Here is a 12265-nt window from a genome sequence, read left to right as displayed (position 1 = left end):
TTCAATTTTCTGGGCTCTTTGAATTTGTGTTATGTTCTATGGTATATTTTTGGTTTTTCCTTCCTTTGTAATTTTACATGATAGCAAGCTTCCTTTCCTTCCCCCCACCCAGCAGTAGTGAAACACATAGTATAAAAAAAGGAGATATTCTGAAGTGGGAAATGGACGGCCCTTGTTGCTCTTTGTGGTTAGTGGAGTTTAGGAACTGAACACAGGTGCTGTATTTTGGCTCTACAGGGAAGAACCAGAACACAACACATATTGTTTGTTTTACAAGGAGGTTCTCTTTTGTCTCTCACACATGCACATACCAGTGACTTCCCTCTCTTTTGCTATTCTTCCTCATACTTTCCGCATTGGAGATACTTTTATGTGTTTCTCAGTACAGGTGAGGCTTTGTGACACAGCCATGGAGCTTATCTGTGGCAGCACTGCTTCACTGAGGAACTTTGTATACAGCTTAGATCTTGTACAGAGAATGCTGATCTTGCATTGAAGTTTGTGAGGTGAAATCTTTGGCTGCCATGCAGTCCACCCATCTGAAGCATGACGCTTCTGAAAACGCATACCTGGTGTACATCCAGTTTTTTGCCCGGTCTTATGTCCTTTTATACTATAAAGTCTTATGTACTTCAAAGTGGAACTATTATACCACTTGAACAGTAAACCTTCCAGTGGAAAAAACATCTGTTAAGGATCAATTATTGTAAAGTAAAGCACATTGACAAGCACGTTTCACAACACGTGAAACATTAAGAAATGCATAGACAATCATTTGTATGATATATTTTCAGTTTTGTGATCACATACTTTTATTTTCAACCTGCACAATCTGCTTTATTCACTATACAGACCAGAGGGTGCTTAGTGAGTCAGCACAGATATCGCTCAACATTAGGATTACTCAATGTTTTGTTGTATCTTTCTGGTCTAATTTGTGGCCACATACTGATTTACTGCACCTTATTCACTTGCTTCAAAGTTGCCTCTGAATTTAACTTCCTTATATGCTTTTTTTAGCGGTGCCTAATATAAAGTCATCCGTAAAAGCATTTAGGACTTGGTTTTACAGTAACTGTATGATTTGAAGAAGCAATATAACTTCAATTTTAGGTATGACCAATTGAGGCCCAGAAATAAATACATGAAGGTTAAAACTAGAACTACACCTGACTTCTAACTGTCCACCTTGAAACGTGGCCAGATTTTTCCTATCGCTTCTGCGCTGGAAGTGTGTACCTCAACCGTTTCAAGTGTGTCCGTAAGATTACTTCTCCTTAAGTGGTTTAAACCACCCTAACCAACCCCAAGCCAAGAAATACATCCGCCTGGCCGCGAAGCGTTGCCGGCCGCCGTTTGAACGCCTGCCTTCATCAGCCTATGGGCCACCCAGTGCCCGGCTCGTCAGGGCCAGGCTGCGGCCACCCCCTTCCCCTCGCCCCTAGGGGAGGAACATCTCCTATCCCCTCGCCTCAACCCCGTGTTACCCCTTAGCACAGGGTGCTCGGGTTCAAACGCTCCCCAGCTAGCATCGGCCATGACAAACCCTCCCGAAGCCCGGCCCGGCCCGGCCTCGGGGGCTGCCTCGAGGTGCCCGCCGCGGCGGAGCGCTGCCCGGCGGCGGCCGCCAGGTACCTCCCCCCGCCACCGCCTCCTCCGCCCCCTTTTGTGGCGGTGCCGGGCGGCCGCCGGGTTTCCTGCTGACGCTGGAGAGCCGCGGATGGGCAGGAAAGGCTGCCCCCGCCGCCTCTGCTCCAGCCCGCTGGCTCCTGCCTCGGCCCCCGCTCGCTACGCCGGTAGAAGCGCGGAGCGGGCCACGCTGAAAGCCCGCCAGGAGAAGCGGGCGGAGAGGGCGCAGGTGCGGGGCAGGCCCGGGCGGCAGTGCTGAGGGGAACGGACATGGCAGCCCCCGCTTCTTGAATGCTGTCAGCCGCCCCCCTGCCGCCGATGGCTGAAGCCTGGAGGCTGGAGGAGGACGAGGAGGAGCTGCGGGAGCTCGGCCGGAGGCACCGGAGGGTCGCCCTGAGCTCGGCGGCAGGTGAGGGGCGGGGGGCGCGGCGGGCCGTGGCGTCTCTTGCTTTGGGCCAGCCCTGGCCCGGTCTCCGGCTCTGAGACCCTGCAAGGGACTGGGTGGTGTTGGAAGTGCCGCCCCAGTGTGTGCCGACCCGGGCGGCTTCACCCGCGGTCACCTCAGCTCAGATGCAGCCGAGCTGTGGGCCGGTGTGGTCCGTACCCCGCGGGCTCTCCTCCCGGAAAGTCAGCCCTAGAGCCCCTGCCTTCTCTGAGCTGATGCTGACACGGACATGCGCTGACCACCAGAGATAAATCCAGGTGCTTAAGATGCCACTTAAAGAAATAAAATACCGATTTTTCTTGGGAGTACCAAGGTGGAGGAACGTCTGGATGTCAAAGTTGACCACATGTAACCATCTCCATGTGGATATAGACAGCAGGCCTTGCAAACAGGAGGCAAGGATCAGTGTACGTGAAAAGGCATGGAGATAGAAGCTTGGGAGCAAGTAATGTCTTTATAGAGAGACTAGAAGGTCACAACAAGCATTTATTTGAAATGCCGAAATCCAGTGGACCCTGGCAGCAGTTGATAGTATATAATTCAGATATCATTGTTAACCGAGGGGCAGCACATGTATCACCTTCCTGTAGTCACTCGGGTGTGAATGTAAGCATTTCTTTTTCTGTCAGCAAAAAATTCCCTCCAGAATGAATCGTTTTCATAAGGGGCCATTTCCAGTGAAAATGTCAGCCACACCGTGTATTTGAAGTTGAATTCCAAATATTCCAATTTTGTCTAATTCTGATACAACCTTAATGATATAGCAGCTGATACAATTCATGTGGTTTTGCGTCCATAAGCAACACTAAATTGAGTGTTCCTTTGTAGATGACAAAAACACAGCAATTCCAGGGACTCGGGGGGACAACTCGGGACAGGCAGGCTCTGTGGCTTCCAGTGACCCTGCACATGGCACTGGATAGCTGGGCAGGTGCAGGATTAGCAGGAGCCTGTTGAGACCATTGTGGCTTGGCATGTGTGCAGGGTTTTGCCTTCTCTAGGTGAAAGGGTGCAAAAAACCAAGTGTTGGTTCCTGAATGGTTTCCTCAATAGCTGAATGTTCACGCTGCTAGTCACAATGTCTGGGTTTTAAAGGTACTTCTTGTGGAGATTTTTATTAGCGGAAAACATGCAATTGGTTCTGCTGCTTTTATATATATATGTATATATAAACTTTGCTGCCGCCTTGTAGAGCAAACCTTGTTCTCATGGTTTGTCTTTAGCACAATGCTACTATCAGTAATAAAGGACCTGTGTCCTTTTTTTTAAACTTTTATTATTACCTTTTTTAAACTTTTATTATTACCTTTTATTATTACCTTTTATTATTACCTGTGTTCTTTTTTTTAAACTTTTATTATTACCTTGTCCTGACAATCCCTCTTTGAAATGGGCCAGGCACTGTTTACATTAGTAGCGTAAAGTATGTGTGCATGAATGGCATTCTGCTTTAGCTGTCTCGCCTTCTTTCCATCTGTTCGCAAGACTCTACAGTCGAAAACAGAATCTTTATGCCACATGAAGATTCCCAGCGGAGCTTTCTTAAGGCAACTGTGAAGAGTATCACCCAAAGTGGATGAGTTTGCTGTTCTTCCCATATTTGACAATTCTCTTACGCCTTTATTTATAAGCCTATTGAAAATAAGTGGGGTTGGTATTTTTTGTTTTTGCATGTAATATGCAGTTACACTACCAAAATGGTAATGTAAAATAGGTGTTAAATAAGCCTGCTGGATATTTTTGCAGGGTCTAAGAAATGTTGTAGTTGCATCTTTGCAGACAGTCAATTTAAGCATTTCAGTCTGTTAAACTAATTGTGAATGTGAGCAATTTACATTTCTGGTATGTGCAGCTTATGCACGCAAGTGCATAAGGGCAGTTGTTCACCTTTGTCCTGCACATATAAGGCGTGTATACAAAGTAGTAGTTGAAAGGTGAAAGTTCACAAATGCTTCTGTCTTACTAAACACTCAGACATGTAATTAGCGATATTTTATTGGAGGACTAGAACACAGGAAACTGTGGAACAAAGAAGTAGTATTTTCCCTCGAAGCTACTCACAGCTGTGCTACGCCACATACTGTAGGATGAAGCCAGCTAAACTAATCTAACAGCTTTTTGCTGCTGGAGGTGTGATCTCTTCTGTGGATGTTCACTTCTGTTCTCTTCCCTGTGTCAGCTCCGCTGCTTGCCCGACCTGCTGGTGAGTGGAGTTGCCAAAGTTGTGGTTTGGTGGCAGCCTGGGCTGATCTACCCAGTAGCTGCTGAGGGCTCGCTTGGAGCCCTTGTGCTCACTGGAACCTGCACCAACCTGTTCTGGTGCATTGGCTGAGCTGAGAACCATTTTTCTTGTCCTCTTCAGTGGATGGGAGTCTGCTGATTCAGCTGTCTGGAATGGTTTTGTAGAGGTTGTGATGAATGTTGAAGCTGGCACAAGGGAAAGAGTAGGAACATGCAGCCGGAGGGAGGTAAGAGACTATGCCAGTGAGGAGTTAGTTTGGCTTAGGTTGCTGCGAAACTGCAGCCTGCAAGCTGTTAGAGATCTGCTCATGTAGGTGTTTTTATTTGGTTGTTTGGGAGGTTGGTTGGTTGGTCATTTTTTGTTTGTTTCTGGATTGGGGGCATTTTTGCTGGTTTAATGAGCTGAAGAGGCTTGTTTAAGCACTAGACAAGTGGTAGAGCTGATGTTAAAGCAGGAAATGGAAACTTGGAGACATGAGCAGTTGAGATTGGCAGGACCATCCTTGTCCATGAAGCAGTTGTAGATAGCTCAGGTGACTTGTCTGTTTGCTTTTGCCCCACTGCACGTCATGACAATGGAAATGTTTTTCTGAATTCAAGAAAAATTCTGGAAAACCTGTGAGAAGATGCTAAGTAGAGAAATCTGAGACTGTTCAAATGAAATTACTTTCCCTTTGAGAAAATGATGAGTATTTGATTATTTTTTTATACATGTATAGTATCATCTAAGTGATAAGGAGGAGAACTAGGATACATTCATTAAAAATTCAGAAAATTAAAAGTAGCTGCATGAGTTCATTAAACTGAATTATCTGGTCACTTGCTGGGGGAAAGGAAGCCAGTCTTGCTGGAAACCTTCAGGGTTTTTTACTGCTATATAAATAAGTAAAATAACAAAATTGATTTCTACCCCTGTTGTTGCATATTTCTATCACATACATTATTGCTCTGCTCTGGGAATTAATAGAAAATGATGGAATCTTTATGTTTAGTGGTTTTATTTAGTTTGATTTTAATAAACTGGAAGCAAAAAAAAAAACCAAACAACCAACAACAGCAAAAAAATGAAACTAAAATCCTATTTCCTTATAGACTTTTGGGCTCTCTCCAGCCTAACTTTGGACCTTAATCTGGTGTGCTTTTCCATTCTGACTAGCTTTTTATTATGTGACTGCTGACTAACATAAGCAAACTTGCAGGAAAGTTTATAGTGAATGTAGTTAATTTTAGTTATGAACTGCATTGGTTAATTATGTGTCCTTGCTGCTGCGTTAGGGCTGAGGGAATATCTCAGTATTCTGATGTTATCTAAAGTGCACAAGGCATTCTTAACATAATCAGTATCTGTATTATTTCACTTTGAATTCTGGTCAGTGTTCCTTGAGAAAAAATAGCCCATTATGGATGTGGCAGATGTTTCTTTACTTAGAAATAAAATAGAATTGCCCAATATAGAAGTCAATAATGAAATTTATTTGGGTTCATAATGAAGAGCTATTGGGATTTGTACTTTATTGTGTGGTTAAAAGTACAGATGGTCAATGATACAAGGCAAGGCTTTGACTTAATTTAATATTGCTCTGTTTTACTTATCACAAATGCTTGTCTGTGGTTTGTTCCCACACATTGGCTGTAAATTTTGCATGTTTTGCTATGCTGACTGAAATATCTTTGGTTTATTTTGTTTTGTTAGTTCTTTGTTGTTTTTTTTTTTTGTCTACACCCCTCTTCCTCTCATTTCACTGTAGCATTCCAGATGTTTTAAAATCTATAAGATAATTGTAGATTATGAATGAAATAATCTATTTGTGGTTGGTTGATCGACTGAGTCCTTTGTTGGCATTTGCTTTGTTGGCTTTTTTTTTTTTCCAAAACAAGATCTAGTTCAGAGTTGGATCAATTCTTTATGCTCCTACAACTCCCACATCAAACTGGTGCTGACTTGTTTTGGAAGCTGAGAACAATGAGCTGTGTCCAGTATAACAAATTAAGGTTGACTATTTCACTGCTCAACATGCTGAGAGGTTATGGGGGTACATTTGTGTAGTATGTCTGATGAAATTCAGTGAACATGAATTTGCAGGCATCATGGACTTTTTACAGATAAGTGAATACTCAGCAGTTGTTTCCATGTTAATGCAAAATATGTGTTTGGCCTTAAGAAGTAAAGAATAAGTTGGTCTGAAATTCTTCACGGATCATAACATGAACATCTTGGCCTTAGTACTTCCCAAGGGGTGCTGGTGACTCTGGAGCAGAGAGAAAGCATGATTAGGGGAAAGGTGACTCTAAGAGTTAGTTGCTGTGTTCTTAAAATTCTAACTAAATCTTATCTTTAAGAAGCATAAAGATCTGCATCTTACAGAATGGAATTCAGCTTTGTTCAGTTGGAAATGTCTTCCTCTGCATGCCTGTGTTCTTCAGTGCTGATCTGGAAATTGTTCTGCTTGTCCATAGTGAGGATAACCATTATTGCAAATTATTCAGCAACGAATGAGTGGGGGCAGCATGTGAGCAGGTATTTGTTTTACGTATTTGATCGGTATTCTCGGATGGTCAGGAAGCAGTAGGATTGATTGTCAGCTGGGTATTTCTCTTCCATCTTTCTCTGGGGATTTAGTCTGTTTTGGTTTTGTAGTCCCAGTGCATGCTGAAGGGCTTCAGTTTTAATAATTGCCTGGGACACCACCAAAGTAAAACACTTGACATTTGAGGAGCACAAATAATGTAGTTTTGCTGTAATAATCTCTAACTGGTGCTGATATGTTGTATTATGCAAGTATTAAAAAAAATTACCTGATTGGGCCTTTTCCATGGCCAATTTAAGGTGATGCACACATTTCCAATAAACTTCATAGGCTTTGAATGTAGCTTACTTGAGGTCACTGTAAGACACTAGCTAAAGCTTTTATGGAAGTTAAATATTGTAGCCTATACATGGAAATTCACCTGCATATCTTGAAATTTGAGTGTACTGTCAGTGGCAAGAAAAAACCTGTTTGCAGTTACTTGGCCAAGAGTGTAGACTGAGCCACAAAGAATGTTATGTCTTCTGAAGAAACAATTCTTCTGGATATGAAGGCTGCTCTAAGAAAAATAACAGTAACTTCTGATAGTCTACAAGGTGATTCCCTAGCCAAGGAAACTGTAGAAGGATAAATAATAAGTATTATAAATAAGCATTAATGGTAGTAGTAAATGATGAAATGGACTTTCTTCATTTAGGTTATAGCCAAAGCAAGGCACAAAAATGTATCGTTGCATAAGGAGCAGTGAGTCTGTAACCAGAGAATAGCCCACTGATTTATGGTTGCCTAAAGACCATGCTGTTATAACTGTGTTGCAAGCAATCATTTCCTGTCAAGGTAACAAATGATAAATTGGGGTTGTTGCATAAAGAGTGGGGATGGGCAGCAAAGGGCAGAATGAATCATAACCTCATTGCAAGAAGATTTTGTCATAGTAGTGGTTGTTTACAGATGGAAAAAAACTTTAATATTTGTAAATAAATTTGCCAGTGTTTACTTTTGAGAGGTGAACCTTGATTTAAAATCTGGGAACCACAGAGAAGCAGTGTTGACTCTCCGTTAAAAATTGATATATCTCTCTGTGTGTTGCTTCAACAAGTATCTTGTACAATATGTGCAGTATGAAAAAAAAGTTTGATAGCTCTTAAAGCCTTTTGACATAAACTTCTGTTGATGTTTATTATCTATAGTTAAATACAGTGCTTTACATTTAGCATGGCTTAATTTCTCCGCTTTGATGATTTTGTGTCTGTGGCCATGGAAGTGAGCTCTGGGGTCACCTATTCCAGCCTCATGCTTGAAGCAGCACTGTTGCCAAGGCTAGAGCCATTCAGCCAAGGCCTTGTCTAGCTGTGTCTTGAAAAGTCTATCAAAAGAGAGGAGTTTGCAGCAGCTTCTTTGCCTCCTCTTTGCCATACTACAGAAGTCCAGCCTCTTCAACCTTCTCAATGCACAGTCCTGTCTTACTTACTCGGGTTCTCAAACTGTACAAAAATGGAGTGGAATGGCTTTGTTGCTGGCCAAGATTTTTTTACCGTTCTCTTGAAAATCAGCATGCACCAAAGTTACTGAAGTGTTCCAACAGCCAACTTGGGAAGACAATGTATCGTCTGTTTATCTGTGGTTTATGCTTGGCAAATATCCTTCCCTTCAGTGAAGGACAAAAATAAGTTTTGCAGGAAAGCACAGATTAAGTGGTTGATAGCACATAGGAAGAAAACTTCTTCTTTGAACTGTATGAATTTTGAAAGACAGGTTTTTACTGATATTGGTATTTTTAAATTGACCATCTGATGCTGTGCTGTGTTACATTAACTGCTTCAGGTGGTGGTGTAAATCAGCAAAGATTTGTATGGTTTTCATGTGTTTCTAAAAACATCAGTTTGACATTCTGACTTAACAATTTAGGATCTTCTTGCAAGACTTAATGGAATTCTAAATAAGGTGCTTCAAAGATGAACTTAATTGGTTTATGAAGTCTTGCATACGTTACAAAACAAATCTATACCTGCTTTCTATGGCTATATGTAGTTGTGTTTGAGTCTGGCTTGAAGGGCTATCTCAAAGCAAGACTGAAAATTTGCATACCATAGTAGGAGATGAATGCAGCAGATCTTATTGTTTGTGTCTTTCCTACTGCCTTTTTTTTCCCCTTAAGCTTTTGAAGAGGTTGTATTTATTTTGTGTGTGCGTCACCACTTCAGTCAGATTGTTCAGGCTTTTGGAGAAAATGTTACTGGATCAGAGCATGCAGAAGATTTCAAATGACTGACATTGTTGTTTCTATAACTAATAGGGTGTACCACCTCCCCTTTCAGAGCCATGGTAGTAGCTCTCATGTGCCCCAGTGTGCAAACTGGAAAAAGACATGGAGCAAAAATTTTGTGACTTCATATTCTTAGGGATGTCCTACTGGATCAGACAAAAGATTCAACTCCTCAGGTAACCTGTTTCTTACGATTGCCTACAAACGTCTTCAGGAAAATATGCAACCAACACTGTCTATTTGATTTTTATTTCCAGAAGAGATTCCTTCCCCTGCAGTCAATGTCTTAGCAACTTCTTGGAGGATGCATATGAGAGGCCCTGCTATATTTTGCCAATGGATTTATCTTTCAGAAGTTCAACTCCTCGTTTGAATCCACTTACACTTTTGATCTTCAAATCTTACATGGTAGTAAGGAACATAATTATTCATTACATAAAATCAGTAACTACCTTTTACATGCTAGTGGGTATTTTTACTGGGTATTCCTTAGTTCTTGAATTGCAATGATAAATTTATCATTGATATTTTGCTTTTTGAACATTGTTTTGAGGATGATAATTCACACTGTTAAAAACTTGGCTAAAGTTTCAAGCACTATTTCCTACAAAGGGGTTTCTGATCCATTCACCCTCTAGATAGAGTATTGTATGCATAAAAGAAATCATTTGTTGTTTTCTTTTTTTTTTCCTTCAGCTATAACATTTTGCTTCTATTTAGAAGAGATCAGCTAAAATTGGTATCAGTTGTTCAGGTGATACATTTGTATTCATCGTGCAACTTGCATTAAAACCTGAGCACTCAATATCATAGATCTGCACATGAAAATCGGTTCAAGTTGTGCGCATCTCTGCTAAATCATTCACAGTAATATTTGACTGTGCTGTGATGTTATTCATTATTAAAATATTGTTGGCTCATCCTGTTGGGACATAAACGCCTGGAATAAAGCTCAGCATTCTGACAACTTTTTCATAATAAAGTAGCTCCATCAGTGTGCTGTATTCATTTTATAACTGTCTGCACTGTAAATCTAGGGTGCAGAAACTAATAGAAATGTGGGACTTGGGATCAAAGTTAACATTATGGAACAAATATTTCTCCTTCTACCTAGTACTTTGAAAATAGCATTTTCAGGTGACACATATTATCTGAAGGCAAATGCTGTAAAATTTGTCATTTGTCATATGCGTGCCAACCTTTGCAAGTATGTCTGACAAAACACCCAGGGTTCTCCTGACTGTAACAATGAAGTTCACCTGAAAATGGAGTTCCTGAGGGTAGGTCACTTGCTGCAGTCTACCACATATGTTGTTTAAGCAGGTCAAAACAGTGCTTGGAAGAATGGGACAAATATTGCAGAATGATGAGATGGAATAATGCTGCAGACCTCATGTATCCAGTGCTCATGAGCATAACTTCATGATGACAAAAATGTAGTTTTCTATGCTGGTGTGGAAAGCTTGCTGTAGATCACCAGTATCAGCTCTGGAAAGTGCATGGTAGCTGCTGCCATGACATTAGGCACGTTTCATTTCTCTAATTGCTGTCCACTAGCTTGATGTTGGTGGATGCATTATCAAGAACTATTTAATTGAAGTGTGTCATATGGTATTTTACTCTTTGCATCATAGCAATGTAAAAGTACTTATTATTGTATTTACAGAGGCTGGATGCCTCTGAGAGGGTGTGTAGGCCTTTTAGGTGTGTGCACATGAGTGGGAAGAGGAGAGGTCTGGGAGCATGTGGAAGGAGAGATTTCTCTCCAAGGTACTACAGAATTGGAGCAGTCTTTACCAGCATTACCAGAGTGTTTGTGAACCCTGGGTTTGTCTGTGCTAAAAACAGGGTCCTTTGTTTTGAGGGCTTCTGGATGCTTATGGCTTTGCCATCATTTTGCTTGGTCATTTTAAGTTGCCTTATGGTTTTTGAAGTCTCTCATTGAACACTAGGAAAACTGCTTCATGTTACCGTGAATGGCAACTGAACGGATGGATTTTGTGTTTAGAAGACTGATGACATGTTGTCTGATGTCAAGGCTAGAGACAGCTAAAAGAATGACTTTTATAATAGGTGCTTTTTCTATTGTGTATATTTTGAGGCTGGAAGAAGGAGGAAGTACAGTTGCTAAATATTTGGAAAAACAGATGTGAAAGCTCTGTGAAATACTGTAATTTCTCAGGAGCCCAGAGACAGGTGCAGTCAGCTTTTGTCTGAAATAAAAGGGTCACATGTGAAGAATGAAAGGGGTAGGTGTCTAATATGAGGGGTTGTTTATAAGGCATTTCTTGGAACTGTGACTTACTGATTTCATTTTGTACACAGAGAGGCCACAGTATTTTTACTATGATTTGTATGTTTTTTAAGTTGTTGGAAATCAACCATATTATCAGTTTTTTAATAAAATATAATATGCCAAGCTGTGTGTTCTGAACTGTACCTATTTTTGCTGAGCATCCTTGAAAATCTTACCGAGTGGTGTAAAATCCCTGTGCTCTGTAGAGGTTGTCTGCCTCCTTTCATCACAGCAGGTGATGTTTCTATCCTGTGACTTGCCATTTCCTTGTTTGACCCCCTCTTTTTTCTGCCTATCTTCCCTTTTTGTAAACCATTGTCATCTTTTTCAGTTTTAGGGCTTGGGAGGAAGTCTGTATGTTCCTTACTGGTTAGGCATGCAGACCTGTGTTAAGAAAGTAATGTCACTGGTGTCCAGTGTCCAGTGACTGCATCTTTCTGTCCTTAGCACAGTCACATAGGACCTGTGGGCTGCTGCAGTAATCCTCTGATCTTTGGCATTCTTACGGATTAGCGGGAGCTTTGGTGCAATCCCACTGTTTGAATTTGGCTTCTGTTTCAAATTCCTATCTCAAGTTGTAGTAAAACCCTAATTTAGTGTTGGTCATGTGAGTCTGTGCACCTTCATTTTCCCATGGACACAGAAGGCATGGCTAAGTGATCAGATTTACTACACAGGTGGGCCTTCTGAAGGAGGTGGTGGAATCCAAGGTGGTGCAAGGGATCCAGCTATAGATAGTGACTTCTAATCAAGGACCAAAGGGCACACATATGCAGATTTACACGCGCACATGTTGTACCAGTAACAAAGGAGTCACAGGTTCCTTAAACGGGATTTGGTAGATGCTTAACACTTACCTT

The 12265-nt window shown here is 41.5% G+C and overlaps 1 protein-coding gene across 3 annotated transcripts in view; it reads left to right on the top strand.

Annotated features, from left to right (window-relative positions):
* Positions 1–1759: 1759 nt before the first annotated feature.
* The window catches only part of SH3D19 (SH3 domain containing 19), an 81137-nt gene continuing 70631 nt past the window's right edge, over positions 1760–12265 (top strand). Inside the window, exon 1 of one of the 3 annotated variants that reach the window (XR_008973467.1) lies at positions 1760–2038. Coding sequence is in view for 1 of the 3 variants with exons in the window: in XM_057419025.1 (XP_057275008.1) it covers positions 1921–2038 (118 nt within the window). In the remaining 2 variants the exon portion in view is untranslated. The remainder of the gene's footprint in view (positions 2039–12265) is intronic. The other 2 variants (XM_057419025.1, XM_057419027.1) reach the window with 2 other exon arrangements.

The sequence above is a fragment of the Pezoporus wallicus genome, unplaced genomic scaffold (assembly GCF_028554395.1).
Source record: "Pezoporus wallicus isolate ANWC-B61680 ecotype Strahan unplaced genomic scaffold, APGP_CSIRO_Pwel_v1 contig_2384, whole genome shotgun sequence".
Classification (NCBI taxonomy): domain Eukaryota; kingdom Metazoa; phylum Chordata; class Aves; order Psittaciformes; family Psittacidae; genus Pezoporus; species Pezoporus wallicus.
This window is presented reverse-complemented; position numbering and strand designations above follow the sequence as displayed.